The sequence below is a fragment of the Falco naumanni genome, chromosome 1, assembly GCF_017639655.2.
Source record: "Falco naumanni isolate bFalNau1 chromosome 1, bFalNau1.pat, whole genome shotgun sequence".
NCBI lineage: Eukaryota > Metazoa > Chordata > Aves > Falconiformes > Falconidae > Falco > Falco naumanni.
The window spans coordinates 30,042,861-30,061,851 of NC_054054.1; the positions used below are offsets into that span (position 1 = coordinate 30,042,861).

Genomic DNA, 18,991 nt, shown 5'->3' on the forward strand with positions numbered 1-18,991 from the left:
AATATATTAAAAATTATATCCAATTCTGGCTCTACAGTTTTCCTACTATGGTTCAGGCATGCTCCATGTTAGCATACTTTCTGAACTCGGATTTTAATGTCTAGCAATCTACTACACTGCTGTATGTCCAGGGGAATTAACATATTTAGTATCATTATCTTAACCACAAATCTCACTACAAAACAGAAAATAAAATCATCCCAATTTAGGTAAAAAGTCTAGATTTTTTTTCTGACATTTTTCTAGTAATATCAGTATCACTTTCTGCCCTACCACACACCCAGAAAAATGAAATGTCAAGAGACAGATTCATATAAACAACCAAGGAGAATATATAGACATACAATTATACACATACATAACCTAATATATCTTCTTTTTAAATGGGTAATACCATCTTCCTTTTTGGTCAATTAGTCATTTGCTGTTTGGATATACATTATAGGCATATGTAGACTGCTGCAGCCATTCTTTAGTCATACATACTAGATTTGGTCATATGATGGGGAATAACATACTTTTATTGGGTCAATGTGTCTATCTCAGGAAAGACAAAAACCCAAGAACAATTACCCAGTGCTGTAATCTCTGAAAACCTGAAACATGCACTTAGCCAAACTAACTTATTCATTCTATAACAGAAAATATACCACCCTTCTTGCATATACCCACCAATTCCAATTGGATTAGCAAACCCATTATTTCTTTGGTTATCAAAAATCTGTACATTTTGACACATAATAATTTATTTTATTGTTTATGGGCAAATGAAAAAACAATTAAGTCAGTGTCTGACTTCACAAAATTTTAGATGAAGGCCAATAAATGGAGAACAGTAAAGCATTCAGGTTTTATGAAATACTTTTCAAACTGAAACTACTTTTTAAATTTCTAAATAGTTTTAGACTGAAAGAAAAACAAATTCTGATATTTATATTACCTTTATTGTTCAATAGCTGGAGAAATACTATAGAATAAATAAGGATTCAGCATTTTCCCCTTCCATATAGATAGATACTGAATTTAAATGAGATGTTCTAAAAGTGCTGTACAAAATAAAGTGTGAGGAAAAGGAAAGTCATCTTTTTCTTTTCTGTATAATGAAAAAAGAACTTGACACTTGGTATTATTTTGAACATAGTCTATATAACGTTTCTGGGGAAACGGGAATTCTCTACAGTGGGGGATTTTAATCCTACTTTCTTTTGCTGGTGCTGCATGTATTACATTCTGGGAAATTACCTAAGTAGTTGTTGAACCAAAAATGGAAGGAAAAGAGAATACATGTCCTTAATAGTCTTTTATCTAAAATGAAAATTATGGAATTTAATTCAATTACCATCTTCCCAGCCCTCTACTTGCATTTTTTTTCAATGTTTTAACTGTTTCTGCAGTGGTTTTTAAATCTCATAAAGAAAAGAAATTGCTGGTTTTATTAGTAGTGTTATGTTCCATTATTTTGTATATCTGCATTTTAACAAACTTTAAAATAAAATAATTAGAATTTTAACTATTTAAATATTTTTTTAGAATTTTTTTTGGACTGACCTTTCACAAGTCTACTTAGTATCACTTGCTAGTGAGATTATGTGTGTGAATGTCGTGTTTGCCCCTACCATTTTCCATATGCTCTGCCTCACCAACACTGCCATCCGGCGTAGTCCTTTCGTAGTTGTCCTCTGGGAGTGGAAGGGCACCCAGTCTTGGCCCTGATGAACTCTTACTGCTTGGTGTTTCTGACTCCTCCAGACCGCTGTCATAGCAACTCTGCAATGACCCTTGATGCGGGTCCTGAGGCTGACTCACAACAGAAAACGTCACTCTACGAAATGGCTGCAAGAGAAAAGATTCTGAATGTCACTGAAAAGTTCAGTCTTTGAACAACTGATTCTCAAAACATGACTTAAGCAAACTAATATTTTAACATTTACCAATTATACAATTTTGTCTAAATTACATCAAACAGCAAGTACAGTCCTTAAAAGGCCAATGGACAGAGTATCAGTGGGTTTTTACTGTGATATACAGTCCAGAACCTTCACGCAGTTTTGCATAACCTCCTTTCAAATGGCTGCATGAGCTAAGAAAGCTGGCTTATAATTATTTATAAATTCTCTACACTTTCTTTTTAACTCAATAGTAATAATTTGAATGGAGTTTATATCAGACTGCATAAAGGTACTTGACAGTGTGTGTACGTGTAAGACTGCGTGGGTGGGTATAAATGCTCACCTGTAAACTATACCAAGGGTATTAACAACATAGCAGCACACCCATCAGCCTTTTGTAAAATCACTTCCTGTGGTTTTGAAAGCTAGTTGACATAAGAAAGGAGAGAAAAAAAGAAGGGGGTGTGGGGTGTGGGGGGAGGGTTCAGTCTCTTAGCTCCTTTGCCATAAAATTCAGTGCCTGGAGACAGGGTGTGTTGCCAGCTGACTTAATAAAGCCTTTAAAGTACTGTGAGCACAGCTGACACCACATGTTTCCACTGGGACTATACAAACATAGATTGTTAGAGATTTGTATTCATTCAAAACGACAGATACTACTGTTGCTCTGGAAGCCTACACAGTGATCCCTGGCACCAGTGAGCATCCCAGGAAGTAGGAGAATCGATCCTCCACATTTCGGAGAACACTGAGGGCAGGTGGGATTTTTGGTAAGAAACTAGGAGATTCTCCTATGATTTCAGCTATACTAAAGCAGCAGTGATACATTTCAAATAATTTAATGGTACATTTGCAAAAACTTACTGTTTGCAAGGCGAGAAAACCACAAAGAAATGTCTGATGTTCTAGATAGCACCTTCTAAACCAAACACCAACAGATCCATTTTATAAGACACTATGCAGACTTTCCTATGCTTAAAACGTGAGGTCTGAGAATGTTGCCCACCTTTGGATTCAGATATGTTTCAAGCCCTATGTTAGAACGAGACACAGGCATACATCACCCCCACTGGCACCTCTGGTCATTAGAGGGTGGAAACATATATGTAGGCAAGAAGGGAGGAAACAGCAACTCCAACCATTTACACAAGCCCTGAAGAACAGAAGTCCACAATAGATTTATAAGTAGAGGGGTGGGTGGAGTTTCAGTTAGAAATTTTACAATTTTTTTTTGAAGACAGAAAGTTCTGAAGATATAATCAGTGCTGCTGATAAATAGATTGGACTACAAGTATAAAACTAAGTTTTCCTGGCACAAGTAGATCAAAAGTTTGTAAATGTGAGTGTTGCTAGAAATATGAGGAAATTCTAAAGGAAGAGTCATAGTATTCTCATGGTGAGTTTTTGACCTTTCAGAGTTTCCTTCTTCAGCTGCAAAGTGCTTTTATACCAATTTAATTTAGAGCTTTGCATCATGTCAAATGCAAGGAGAGGAGCAAAACAAAAGAATGGAGAGCACAATAATGCACATTAAAAGAGCACATTGATATAGTGTAGAGTTGCTGCTCCTTTCACTAATGTGGAAACAGTAGAAAGCATAGAGAAGGATTAGAATTCCTATGTTAAGACACTTTATGTACAATATACAATTTGAATATCTTTTCCCCATAGATGCTCAGTAACATCTTTCCCCTCCAGGAGTATTCAGAAGGAATACCTTTGTTGAGCTGCACATGAATTCTAAAAGCTTTCCTACTGGTTCTGAATCATGCAGGAAGGATAAAGCCCTTTTGCAGTAGTCTGTCCTTCAGAACATCTGTGCCATTTGTATCATATTTTCATGTTTCAACAATAGCTTGTGTATGGTGTTATTGGTAATTTACACACAAGTTAATTCCCTTAGAGAAATAACTGAATAAATGTAAAGAAAGGTAAAGTGTTTTTATCTAAGCTAAGGTTTTAGATGTGAGCAAGTAATTTTCTATTTCTTTAAAAAACAAAAACAAAAACAAACAAACAAACCAAACAACTTATGGAAGTAGTGATTTCCCTTCATGTGCTTTCCACAGACAGATTTCTAAGTATATAAAAAGATGTCAGACCAAGAGAGTATTTCAGATCTTGTAAACAGACTTTGTTGTTTCCTTCCAATTCTCTGCAGACTATACTCAGATCACTTTAGAATACTTCCAAGTTAAGGTTTCACTAGTCCAGTAAAGTTTATTATTCTCATTACACTGACCAGACTCAAAGGATCTTACCACTGTCTTGACACTGAAGTTACATTTATTTCTTCATATTACTACCATGTCAAGTGACCAGCTGCCATTCCTGCTTACATTACAAATGAGATATTTTCGTGTGGAAAATATGGATTAACTATTTTCTAAGTATGCCAAAGTTGCTAGTACAAGCTAAATTGTACTTCTACTATTATTCTGGAAACAGGTCAGGGAACTGCCTAAGGATGTAAGAAAAGAAATTTCTCTTCATTCACACTCAACTCATTGGTGCAATGCCCAGGTGGATCCTAAGATCAAATTTTGCATCCTATCAGTCGTACTGATTTGAACAGTGCTGTGTTTCTAGGTCACAGACAGAGCTACCATTCCTCTTGCTTGTTTCCCAGGCTGCGTACATTTCTGTATGTATGACATCCTTGAGGTGGACTCTCTTTCACCCTGTGTTGTTATTCTAGAGGTCTGTCTTGAACCCACCAGCCTGCACCCTTTTGCTGTCTATCCCTGCCCACCACTTCCTTACTCATCTGTGTGCTGTAATTTCCCATCACGGCCATATCTAGTTTAAAGTTCTCCTCACAAAGGATGCCCAGCCTGGTGGCAAAGATCCTGTTACCAGGTTTGTCAGGTGGATCCTGTCTCTCCCCAGATGTCCTTAATGCTCCAAAAGGGGGTTGATTTCTCTAAAAGCAAAATTTCTGTTCAACGGGACTTACCTGCTCCTTCCCAAGCCTTTCACTGTCGGGCCTGAGGAGAAACCATGAAGCCCCATGTGCCCTTTGCCCACTCTCCTTAGAACAATGTAGTGACCCTTGATACAGTCAACATCAGTTACAGTGCCACTAGTGCCCATGTGGATGAGGAGCAGCAGATAACAGACCAACTAGTGAATAAGCCTCAGGAGTCTCTGCAAGGCTTCGTGTATCTGAGAACCTGGCACATTGCAAACCTCCTTAAACAGCAGTCCAGGTCAGCGGATGGGGCCTCCACCCCCTTAGAAGAGGGTCTCTCAGTCTGATGCTTCCTCAGGCAGAGTTTCCACCTACTGTGTACAGCCAGGGCACTGACCCTATTCCGCAATTGCAAACCTGCAGATGGAAGAGCCATCTGCCCTATGCTTCAAGACATCACAAACCTACAGTCTTCCCTGTCTTGGGAGTCTCTCCAGTGAGCCCACCCTCTGGCTAGTCCTCTTCCCATGCAGTCAAGGGGTTCAGGCTACATGGGTAGTATATAGATATATGTATGGGTAAATGTGTGGGTATATATATTATACTAGTATGCTAAACAGTATCCCGTGAAAATAAATTTATAGGCCTGCACAGAAGAAATCTGTTTTCAATTAAAATAGCTGGGTATATAAGGAATATCCATATACTAGTTGTTGACGGGAAACTATGTTGCTTTAAAGTAAGATCTAGTGTAAATCATACAGCTTATATTTGAAAAGATATAGTAAAATTTATTGTTTTGGAATCACACAGACAAGCAAGAGTAATTTGTACTTTCTTTCTTATATTAAATATTTAGGTATACTAGTAAACTTACTGAGGATGTACCAGTAAGTCATTACAACAAATACATTTCAGGGAAAAAATGGAACCAATTTTACATGGTATAAATAGGTGTGCGACCATCAATTTCTATGGAGTTTAGTGAAATTCCATTCTAAAAAGTTGCCCGTTACTGAATACTGATGATATCTAATGGATATATTACAATGGCTCCTAAACTTCCACTTAAGGATTTATTTTGACTAGAGTTCAAGATCTTCATGTCATAATTAATCTTATTGGTACAAAACCTAACTTTATAAATTCTTGTTTAGATCAGTACTTAAGCTGTGAACTGTTTGAAGGACCAAAACTTCATACGAGTTCCTGTATTCTGTAACTATACACCAGTTACTACTAAGTTCTGGACCAATGATGCAAACTTTGAGTCTCCCAGAATTTGGATTTACTGAGACCCTGTCCCGCAGGCTATTCCTGAATATCATGGTATCTCTCAAGAAAGGTATTAGCTGCTACAGATACTGTGTCAAGCTGAGAAAACATGCAGATTAAGGAAGCAACTCCCATAATTTCCCACAGAATGCTATGTTTGCTTGTTATCTAACCTTCCAGAGGAGACATTAAAATCTACATTTGAAAGGCCTTATCAACCTGATAGCCATGTCATAACCTGGTAACTCTCAGAATCCCTTGATACTGAGGACCTTTGGGTACAGATTGTCTATGAAGTAGTGAAAGTAATGCCCTGTAACTCAGAGCTAAGCATAATAGAATCTACCCTTAAAATATGAAGACTCTGCCCCTTATTCAGGTGTCTCCTTGGAAAAACACACCTGCAGGTCTGACCATGGATAACTGTAGCGTATGACAGTTAGGGACACCCAGAGACCCCACAGAATCCAAGGGTGGGATGCAAAGCTTACAGTTCATGGTTACCACTCATCTACATGTTAGTCCTACTTTACAAAGTATTCTAAAGCCCACTTTTGGATAATCTCTCTGAAAATTCTAGAGATTTGATCTGAAGAGACAAATGCTACCACCCTCTTCTTGGGGTTTTGCTTAAAGGTTTTTCAGGTTTTATTCAATGATTGTTTATATATATATATATATGTATGTATGTATGTATGTATGTATATTTCACCTACTTTTCCAGGTAAAATCACCTCCCTGGGGTCCCTTTATGACAAAGATATACTGCACTATAAACACTTTGCATCATTTACAGTTACTATAAGAACAGAGTGATGCAACTTAAAATGGGAATTAAAAGAAACAACCAAGTATTTAAAACCTTCTGTTCCCTTTCCCATTTAATTTTTGGAAATCATTCCCAACTAGATCACAAGCATAGAACAGCTGGTTATCACATCTGCAGTTACCATAAGAACAGTAGTAATGTTACTTAAAATAAGTTTGGGAAGAACTATAAAAGATTTAGGACCTCTTTCGAGGATTTATGTCTTACCTAGATGGCATATAGAGAAGAATACCTCTGACATGAAAGTTGAGCTGTTTGATAACTAAGGCTGAAAATCCCTAAGAATTTCCTTATTTTTTCACTAAACTAAAAGAAATTTGATGTGCCTTTACTATGTTTTTAATAATGATTTTTAAAAAATATCTGGGTGTACATCTTGCTTTTGTTCTTAAGTGCTGTAATAAGTAGGAATTATCTGACACAAAACTAACACACATATACTCTCCTCAGCAGAGCCAATTTAGCCCATTCCACAGAATATCAGTGAGCATGATATAACGCTGACAAAATCCTTCATGAAAGAATGATGTGCATGTTACTTGTTATTCTACAACATTTATTACACTTCAGTACAAACAACAGAATTCTGACCTCTAGATTGCATTACTTCTGAGAACCAGATCTTCCCAGACAAATGTGTTGCAAATTTTGAATGCATCATGATTAACAGAATAACATCATGGACTGTGCTTTTCTGATAAAAAGAAATAGTCCTTGATCATAATATATGTTTGTTACCCTAATAGTTAAGAAACACGTTATTCAATTAATTTAATGGATTTTAAGAACAGAAAAACTTGGATAGCCACACTGTGGTTTACTGTCTCCTCTCTGACATGTCATCCTTTCTGATAGGTAAAACACGATATATTTTAAAGTATATAATCTGGATGAACATAGCAATAGTCATAATAGGACTATTAGTCACAAAATAGAGTTTTTATATACTTCAAAAATTGACGCTAGACTAATTATAGCACCTATTTTTTACACCAAAAAGAATATGACATCTTAGAGATAAAGTTGATGAAAACACAAAAGTATGGGATTGCTATAAAATGCCTCTGAAAAAAACCTGTATATATGTATTCATGTTACTGTATGTGACTCATAGTAGTCCTTTAATTCTTACTAACGCTTAAATTAAATGAGATTTAATCCTTATCAAAAAAGTTATGAGCACTAGAATGCTGATACGTAATAAATGCTTTTTATGCATCAATTGCTATAAATGCAAAAAAAACCCTCTCCATAAACAAGAACATTCTTCATGTACTCTAATCTTCATTTGGATCCTAATCTGTAAAACATCTGAGGTTCCAAAGAACATATTTATGAGACAAACAGGAGGGAAGGAGGATGAATACCAGGCTTAATATGTCCAAAATGTTATTGTTAAGATTCTAGTTATCTCATAGATTTGTTGCAATGCCAAAAATAAGGATACAAGCTGCATTTTAACAAGGAGAAACAGACCACATCCTTAATTTTGCATTTCCTTTGATTAAATTACATTAGTAACATTTCACAGAGAAATGGACATGAGAAATTTTCAGGTGCTGAAAAAATATGGCACATAATAAGGGTTATGTTTAGCTTTATTGATTTTCAGTTTCAGGAACATTTAATATAGTTCCATCTGCCAGCACTGTGAATCAACATGGTGGAGCTGTTTTTACCAAAATAAGCCCAACAGGTGTTCAATTTGTCCCTCCCAGCAAAACCACAACTCAAAGCCTTTGCTAGTCCCTTAGTAGAGACAGTCCTTACTAGATTCGCATTTAGTAAGAACGCAACAGGTCTGATAATTTTCTCCCTCTGAAAACTGATATCATATTTTCTGATAACAGCATATGGAACTATTCCTAATTGTATCTGATCATGGAGATGATCAGATACACAGAGAAAGGATACACCTTTGCATTACACCCCAAAGGCATAAAAGTCACTCTTTTTCCCTTGTTTCAACTGTTTCATAAACCAGATATTCTTTTCCCCTCAGCAGCAGAACAAAACTCACTGCAATGTCAAAGACATGTACTTCTTGCAGATTGTACTAATTGAGCCCTATTAACTTATTCCATGGCAAAGTGTTTATCTTAGCCTGTATTAATTAACTCTTCCTTATCCAAACCAGAATGTAAAATCATATTTACTTTAAAATCATGAAAAAGCCTAATTTCTGAGCTTGGCATTAGAGACAGACTGTGGATAGAGTTGGTGAAAAGCAATATACCATATATAGCTGTGTGAGGCTTAATTGTTCACTTTTTCACCATTATGAGATTATGAGGGGGATTTTCTTTCCATTTCCCAAAATTTCTAGTTTTGCATTGTATTTCTGAATAATTCACATTGTTTATGGATTATATTCTTTCATGATTTCTGTATAGAAATTATTATCAACCTTGTAAAAGCTGACTGAAATTGTCAGTTCAAATCCTTGCACATTTGGACTGTAATGGTGGGGTGGAAGAGTGAATCCTTGTTATGCTTTATTGAGAGCTAGGATTGCAACCATCAACCCTTTCCCAGCCAGTTACCTCACAACTGATTCTGGATACAAAGTGGATGCACTAAAGTGTAACAAGGAAGAGTTGGTAATTTTCTCTCTTAATTGCTTAGCACTTGGATAAAAATGGCAAGATTCTATCAGACCTTCCTGTTGTCACAACACCTACATCACAAAAGAATCAGGAGCAGCTTAATATGTTGAGAAACACACACACATACACACACACAAAAAAAAAAATAGTGCAAACTGTGTACCAAGCTAATGCAAGCAAAATTGTTTTAAATATTTCTACTAACTTATTCACCATTAGCTTGGGCATTACCCAAAACCCTGGAAGATCAGGAACTAAGGTTCTTATTTTTCCCTAACTGTCAAACCAGATTACTTCCCAGTTTAACAACATGTGGTATCTTGAGCTATTCACTAGGATTTAAGTTGGCCAAAGAGCCAGCTCTGGAGATCACATAGTCAACCCTCCTGCTCAAAGTAGGGTCACCTAGAACACTTTGCCCAGGGCTGTAATCAGTCAGGTTTTTGGTATCTTCAAGAATGGAGACTCCACAGCCTCTCCAAGCAACCTGTTCTGCCGTTCTGACACTCTTATAGTAAAGAAGGGGTTTCTTATGTTTGAATTGAATTTCTGTACTTCAGTTTGGCACTGGTGATGAGTCAAACCTAAATAATAATTCCTGTTAGCTTCAGAAAGTCAATCAATGTCAAGCTGCTTGTAAGACACAGTGACTCTGAGATATGTATAGAGTAGATCTACAAAATAGGCAGAAGAGATACATCAACTCATCATATAAATCCAAAGTGTTTCTTTGGTAATTTAATTTTGATAGAAGATGTCTTTATCCTTTTCTTTCTATTCATTCTTAATTGCTGGAAGCTTGTTGGAAGACAAACAAAATATTAATGAACAATTGCTATTCTGCATGAATAGTTTCAACCCACACAACTCTCTCCCCCATTCAAACCACATATTTCTACTGTTCTAAATTTCTATCATTGCAGTTAACATAAAATTGCCAGGAAATTAAATTAAGCAGGCATTATTTTTCAGTGAGAAAACAGAAACACCTGAGACAAGTATTACAACAGGAAAAGAAAAGAGGAGAAACACACTGATCAGATTAATGAACTTTCTCTTTTAAATTTAGCAAAAAGTAGTAACTGCAGTTTTAATGCAATTTTAAATACAGGTTGTATAAAATAAAAAATATTTTAATTTTACAGCTCTGTAGCAGGCTTTACATGTGATGAACTGTAGTTCATCAGCTATCAGGTAAGAATTCTGCTCACATCATTATTGCCATTTATTTTGGTAGCAATTTTATTAATTGTAGTTGCAGTACTGAGCTCCTGATCACAAACCAGAAGGATATTTTGTTTGTTTTGTATGAACATAAAATACAAATCCACTAATATCTATTTGCTTAAGCCCAAGGCTACATGTTAAGATTTGATATTCAAGGATAATATTTCATAATGCATTTTACATTATGGGCATCTTTACTGTAACATTCAAACATACACCTTTCCTTTAAGTTCAGTGCTTTTCTCAAATATATTCTCCTGCCTGTTATGCAAACTTGCCTTTCTGAATCACAGCAATGACTTCTGAACAGCCCCAAATCCTTTTCATTCACCTCACTATGTTCATTAAGTAGATTCCTAATGACTCTTATGTCTGTTACAAGTAAACAAATAAAACACATGCTAATTTTTTTCGTGAATATCATCAAAGAATACACCAATAATTTGAAGAACATCCATTTCTCAAAGATACAATACTCATTTGTTCTAGAACTCTCATACCAAAATGTAACACATAAGTTCATCTAGAAAAATTAAACAAGATCTACAAGGCCTTAAATGAAGCCCATATTCTTAGTATTTCACAGGAACTCCTCTTAGTAGCTACGGAAAGGTAAGCATAAATAAACCAAGGACAAATGAGAATCTGTAGCAGTAAGGGTCAAAATAATTCTATAATACTCTTTTGCCTGCTCATAAAAATACAATTTCATTATCACTTCAGTAGCCCATTGTTGGAGAATTATAAGAACAAAGCATCTACAACCTGAAGTGCTCTCTTATTTTTTTACTGCAAGAAAGAAATGGATGAAATAGCACTTTGTCTTCCCAAGACAATTATAATTGATATATAATTGAAATAAGATTTTTATCAGATTTCTATTTCCTTAAAAAAAGCTTATCCTAAATGTTTTGTGTAGATTAAATGCAACTTCAGTGATACTAGTATGTTTTTACTGACGTCACTGCGTTAGGTTCCAATATTCCACTCCAAATCTTTCTAATAATTTTCATTAAAATTCTCTGAATGCTTTTTTGTGTGACCAAAATCTATTAATAAGGCACTGGAACAATACTCTTTTAGCTTGGTGTCATTCCAGTACCTTATATTATTCACCACTTACACCTTCACAATGGCTAATGTTCTTCACTTTCAAACATTTCTGTAATCAGACCTTTCCCTTTTCTTGAAATATTTGGAAAGTCTGTCTTTCCTGAAGGGGTTTGTTGGGGTTTCTTTTCCTTTTATTTTCCAGAAGAGAATTTAATGCCCAAAACTAGCCCAGGGATATTAGTTCACAGAGGCTGGAATGTCTGTTAACTACTGCCTTTCAGCATGAGGATGAGAAATTTTTATTTTTATCAATTTGCTACACTGTTCCATTAAAGTTGCTCATTGGCTCAAATATTATTCTCTGAAAATAAACAAAAAAACCCCTCATTTCCATTCACCCAGCTCAATCATCCATATATTTGGGTAGAGATCCTCAACAGCTTCTTTTGTATCTGGAACATTATTAAAATAATTTAATGTGTTGAAAGGAAAAAGAATATAAAACTTTACCCTAGTCAGTGGGCACTAAAAAACCCTAAAATAGAAGTTATATTTTCATAAGACTACTTCCAAAGTCATTTATATGAAACTACCCTTAGAGGAAGAATGAAATGAGAAACTGTCCACACATAGTTTTCATAGGCTACAGAATGATGATTCTTTAGTTGTCTGTAGTCCAAGTGGGTCAAAATGTGATTCGATAGAAACAAACACAAATGCAAAAATGTCCAACTAAGCAACACTCATATATGTACATATATCACTTGAGGTTCTGGCACACCATTCTATTTTGCATATATATATGTCAATTTATATAGAGAGAAATATAGATATATAAAAGAAAAATATTTTAGAATTACAGAATAGTTCACTATAGATAGCAATTGTTATATTCTATAAAGCATTTTGAGTGAATTTATATCAATATTTTAGTTCACATAAGATATGAGCTACAGAAATTAATCTCTTTGTTATCCCAAATCATTGTACTTTGCTATCCTTGGAATGACTATCTTGGAGCAAATACATTGGCCTCTTTTGGGATCCAATTCAAAAGAAGGATATGATCCAAAAGCATGCCTAGATAGCTTGAACAGCAGCTCAGTTCACAGGATCAGATTAGAGCTAGTCCACAGTAAATCTCCACAAAATACATATAGTTTGAAAATCAGCCTCAGCACCCTCTGTTTCACCATACAGATCAACTCCTCTTGTGCCGTTCTATTTGCTAATGTAGACATATCCCTTATAAAAATTGCTTTCTCTATGTTTTGTTTCCCTGGACAAAGAGAAGCTTGTGTCTGCAAAGGGATTTTTGCCTGAATGTCGTTGAAATCACAGATTCAGATAGCTAAAGCATATATGAACCTTTCAAAACACTAAGCTTTAGTATTAACAAAGCTCTGACGCACAAGAAGCAATGTCTTCTTCTAAGTAACGAAAAATATTGCTGCTGCTAAGATTAGATGAAACATTTTGAATATATTGCTAACAGACCACAATGTTCTGTATAGAACTCATGAGATAAACAGGGGGGGGAAATAACCATCAATAAAGATTTGCATTATTAATACATACATTGCATCGAAGTGGAACTCTTTGGGTCTTAAGTCTCACCTTTTGATTGACTTTATCTGCCATCATTGTTAAAAAGGTTAATTGCTAATACTATTGAGAATATTTTCTTATTAGTAGCTGTTCATTAGAAAAGACTCTAGCCCAATATAAGCAGGGAAAGTCATGGCACCAAATTTTAGGAAAATTCAGCAATTACTCTTGGAACAATAGGATAAAATTCTAAATGTATTCTAAGGCACTCAAATCTAATAGGGCAGAAATGCAAATACAGATATTCATGCACTTTGTGAATGATTAGGAATAAAAATTTTGTACTGGTTGCCAAAACTGTATCAATGATAACATACTTCCCAAAATCTGCTGTTGAAATGTTTTCTAGAATTAGGTAATAGACTCAAAGTTATATATTATTCTTATGCATCATGTAGTACTCTATTTTTGTTTACTGTGCATTCATCTAAGTTGTGCAAATTATTCTCTAAACTTAAATGTCTTAAATTTAAAGGCATAGTGATTTTTAAAGGGTTGACATATTTTGTTTAAATTGGACAATAAAAACTCAGGCACGAAATCTCCGACAGGCAATTATTCTTCTCTACAAGAAGTGGAAGGACAGAACTATAGAAATGTTTCCCATCTAGGAAGATACTTAATAGAATGAAAAACTTCTTCACAAAATATTGAGGAATTAAATTATCTACATAACTTTTAGATCACTCAAGTTGCAGGCAACAAATGCTATTCTTGGTAAACACTGTAGTTATGCAAGTTATAATAATAAACATGCCACAGGCTCAAAATACAAGGTCATGAAAGGAAAAACATAATTTTATTCATAAATTAGATAAATTAGATATTTGAAAAGTCACTATAGATATGAAGGGGGAAAAAAGAGGCATGGATGAACATAAAAATACCATTTGTTCCACTATTTCATTTTAATCAGGGCTACATACACTTTCGTTGTGGCAAATAGATTGTTGGTAGGAATATATTTAAAAGGTAGTTACAGACAATATAAAAGATGAGGTTCATGTCCAGAACTATACTCCAAAGATAATTATCTATACAGCCACCTTGTATAATTAAAACTCATGCCAAAGATGTGGGTTTTTTTGTTCGTTTGCTTGGGTTTTTTTCACATTTCATATTGAAAAAACTTTAAAACTATAACACTAGTGTAAAATTAGAAAATACTTTTTCTTCCACTGTAGGAAAATGCCTGAAGTACAATGGTCCACAAAAAAATATAGGATTTGATGGGTATTTTAAAGCACTAATTAAAAGGAAACTTTTAGCTGATAGCAAACTAATTGTTGCAAAAATATTCTAAATGGAAAAAAAAAATTGTTTTTTTTAAAAGAGTTAGTTACATAAATTAGAAACCTACTCATATATATATATCAGTGCTTATTTCACTTTTTTATATGCAGAGATCAATGCTTATGGTTTATGTAACACCATGTCTGCTTCTTTATATTAAAAGTTATTTTGTAGTTGTCAGTGATGTCATTTGAAGCAAATACCTTAAGTGTAAGACCTGTTGAAATGTTAAACTATTACTTTATACTTCACTCAAAATGTCAGTAATAATTTCAGAGTGTAGTTAACACAGTAAAGGTGCTTTAAATGTACAGCTTCATAAGCAGTACTGGAATATTTATCTATGGAATTGATTACAACCATCAACTTGTTACATAATTATTACTGAATGAGAAAACAGTGTAATGTGTGTTTGTGGTTTGATTTTCTTTTTTTCTTCAAGAGTCTAGTGGTGAGATACCATGAAAACAAATTTTAACTTGTGTTTTCTAATAAAAAAAATCCTGGCATGTATTTGCCAATACATGTTCAGCTAATTAAAATTAAAAGCATCACTTTTGAAGCAGGCAATGAGATGATTGCTTGTAAAACAGTGGGGACTTTGCTAACTTCTTGCAATGCCTACCTTTACTATCCTAGGACTTGATTTCCACATGTGCAGTTTCATTTTCATTTTTGCCTTCCAAACCAAAATCCCTTTCCATCTTTCACTTCAGATTTGGGCCCGAAAATGAAAAACATTTATTAATCACTTAAGAGATTTTAATCCTACACAAAATCATTAAAGAAGTTATGCATCTGAAGAAAAATAAATTTATTATGCATAACATACTGTAAAATACAAACAGAAAGGCATGGCTTATAATAAAAGTATTAAAACTCAATTCTAAGTGTTCACAGTTAAAACTTTATAGCTCTATTTTCAGTAGAACTTTCCTCTAAATAGGTTTTAACAGTCACGCTACTTGAAGTATTCTGGAATTGAATCCCACCCCCTCAATTAAAAACATGGCTACAGATGTAACATTTCATCACCAATTCAAAAAAGTTGAAGTGTAAAACTTCAGGTGTAATAGCCATCAATACAACACGATGCTTAAATATGGAAAAATACTTTCTCCTGTTGATGAATGCAGAATGCATTTCAGTGATGAGAACTACAGAATTCTGCAGATTCACTTTTAAAAAACTTGTCATTTACTCCAGTCTCTTCCAAGATCTTCTCAGCACAGCTGAACTGTGGCAAATTTTCACAGATATTTTTTCAGATATTTATTTATTTATTGCTTGTGAGAAAGTTGCATGATTTTTTGTTATCAGAAACATGTATTTGTTAAAGCTCATGTTCCTTTAGTGTCTTGAAGGCATTCTGAAAATAAGGTAGTAAGTAGAAAGAAAAATACTCTAGGCTTCATATATGGCTGGTTTTGATTGCATGTCTCACATGAATGCAAAAGTTATGTGGGTGATGAAGGATGAGTTCAAATTACCGTTCACTAAACCCTACATTTTCATAGTCACTACATAGTCATCCCTGCCAATCACATCTACAGATTTTTTTATCATACAAACATTATCAATATTGTACATGAATACATTGTTTGAGACTCAAAAAAGTTCTAAAAAGAGTTCACAGAGTGGAATTCACGTTCTTTTATTTCACATTATAGACCAGATGGTAGCTTCCAAGGTTAGAAGGAGAAAACAGCTTGATGGACTCCCTAGAAGAAACCACAGGCTACAGAAGGTACTGTGATTGAAAGATGATTAAAAGTAGTCCACATTGTCTTTTCAGACAGCCAAATCCATACTTATTATGCACTCTCTCAAATATTCATCTGTGTTCAATGTTGTGACGGTAATTCAAGATACTCACTCTGATGCTTGTTATCAGTTCCAAAGTTTTAAATATTAAGATGTTACAACAAAAATATGCCAAGTTGAAACAAATCTTCATCTGTTATGCTGTTAAGAGGTGCCACATAGCCAAGTAACATTTTTGCCTAACCACCACTTTTTCTCTCCAGTATCAATGTATGAGAAGTACCAAAAGCAAAAAGGGCTTTGGACACTTAATGTAATTCTATTCTTTTCTTTTACAGTGTCATGGAGAACATAAAATGAAGGTTTGGGGATAACTAGGTGTCACAGAAAAGCAGTAATTTGATATTATGTAGTCAAAACATAATTAAAATAAAATACCAAATTTTCATTCTAAACCCTATTTTATTTAAATATTGTCATTCAGAAAGAAATTAGGATCTCATAATGAAAATATCATGTCATTTAGAAAAGAACCACATAATGAAAGTATTCCATTTTCCAGTGTCAGGCTGGCCCACAGGTTCTGATGAACCATGCTGTTAGCCAGTGCTGGGATCCTCACAGGAGATGGCCATTGTTATGGTTCACCAGAGCAACTAACACTCATCAATTTCCTCACTGAATATAACAGAAATAGGCTTTCTGGCAAAGGAATTTGGGCTTAAGTCTCAACCTTGCTTTACATCTACATTGCAAATTGTGTTGCCATGTGAATTCACCCAAGCCAATGGGTGGCTAAATGGCATTGGAAGGCTGCTTGTGAGCTTAGGTGCGTTGCATCTCTACTCATACACCGCCATACAGATGAATGTGTGCGATTTTCACTTCGAACTTTGCAACTTTCAGGGTTAATTTCACTATTTATTCTTCATTTACTTCCTGTGAATTAATGAGATTACAGAGGTCAAATCTCCAGCTGATATAAATCTATGTACTCTTGTTGTATGACTTTAGGCATCTGTTCTTTCCCTAGTTATACCAAGATGTCTTGCTTTTCCAAACAAAACAACATAATGGGCAACAATATTGTCATGGCTGCAGACAGTCTTGGATCTTGATTGGATGAGGCAGCATGCACTTCATAAAGCCAGCTGGCATTAGCAAGAACACTTTCTGGTCAATGCCCTCTAAAAATAAAAAAGTACCAACCTCACCAACCACAGGCCCATATTGCAAAGTCCAGAATTAAATGTGGCTCTCCCATTTGGCTGTTTTTATTGCTGCCATTATGCCATCTGGCCAACAAAATTATTTAGCACTGTATCAGCTTTATGTCTGTTACTTTGAAAGCACAAATATTTACATTTGAGGTTTGTCAAAAAATTCTCCTAGATAAGTGGTAGAAAAAGATGTTTCTCTTTCCAGTTCAGGACAAACAAAGCAGAAAGTCTGGGCAGATGTAGGGGAAAGAAACTGAGTAGAACTTCAAAAAAATTAATCCAAGAAGTTTAAAGTGAAAAAGCAATTCAACACATGCACGACTTTAAGGCAGATTTGAATAAATGTATTACAATTAATTTTATGCTGATATGTCATCTTAAGCGACACTGCTTTTCTAGATTGTTTCATCTGATTATAGGTTCTTGGATCTAAACAGATGTAAAACCACTGTCTGTGTATAACTGAATGTACAGTTCTTATGCAGAACTGTGAATGGAACAAAGTTTAGAGGTAGTTAGATCAATTGACTAATCTATTTCTTTTATTTCATACCTTCAAACATGAAATTGAATGTTTTTCAAGCATTATTTAAAGGGTAACAGAAAATGCACAATTTACTAATTGAAAAATTATTAACTGGTGTTTATCTAATTCATTTATCATAGCACTCTTCAGATAGAAGGAAGGAAGTTGAAAGGAGAGGAAAAGGATGTTGGAAAGCCTGTATTTAATTCCTGCCTCAGCACAAATGTAATGTTTTGCTTTGGCAATGTCTTTCACATGTCTGTATATTCAAAAGAAAGATTACCCTTTACCTTCCTATAATGGTCACCCTTTACCTTCTAAGTATAGTTTGTAGGTTTATGGTAAAGACCGTTGGGAGCACAGACGGGAAAAACTGCATAAGCTACTGCAACAGCATTTCAAATAACTGAAGTTATTGTTGCGAGCCACAACAACCCTAAGAATCCGGAACACAGACAATACTGCTGATTTTTATACTTACCATTTGCTATGATCTTCTTGGAAATTGGAACAAAAAAATATGTAAATTTCTGTCCAGCAACACTACTATAAATATGCAAACGTATCACTGACATAATCTTTCTAATACTGCAAATCATTACACAAATTATATTTAAATTGTTTCCGAAGTATAAGCTTGTGCAAAAAAAATACTGCAGAAATAACTGAGGGTAAGGGACACATCACTAGGACATCACAAATATAGACTGTGTCCCATCTTCAAGAATATATTCTGACACTACTCTGTCTCAGTAGAACTTGTAATGGATATGTGTGCTCTCCAAAATGT

General features: G+C 34.7%; 1 protein-coding gene across 2 annotated transcripts in view; it reads right to left on the minus strand.

Annotated features, from left to right (window-relative positions):
* The window catches only part of PCDH7 (protocadherin 7), a 283,394-nt gene that overhangs the window by 144,317 nt on the left and 120,086 nt on the right, over positions 1-18,991 (minus strand). The window contains exon 2 of one of the 2 annotated variants that reach the window (XM_040587844.1): positions 1,641-1,833. In XM_040587844.1, the coding sequence (XP_040443778.1) occupies positions 1,641-1,833 (193 nt within the window). Of the gene's footprint in view, positions 1-1,616; positions 1,834-18,991 lie in introns of both variants that reach the window. The other variant, XM_040587835.1, reaches the window with a different exon arrangement.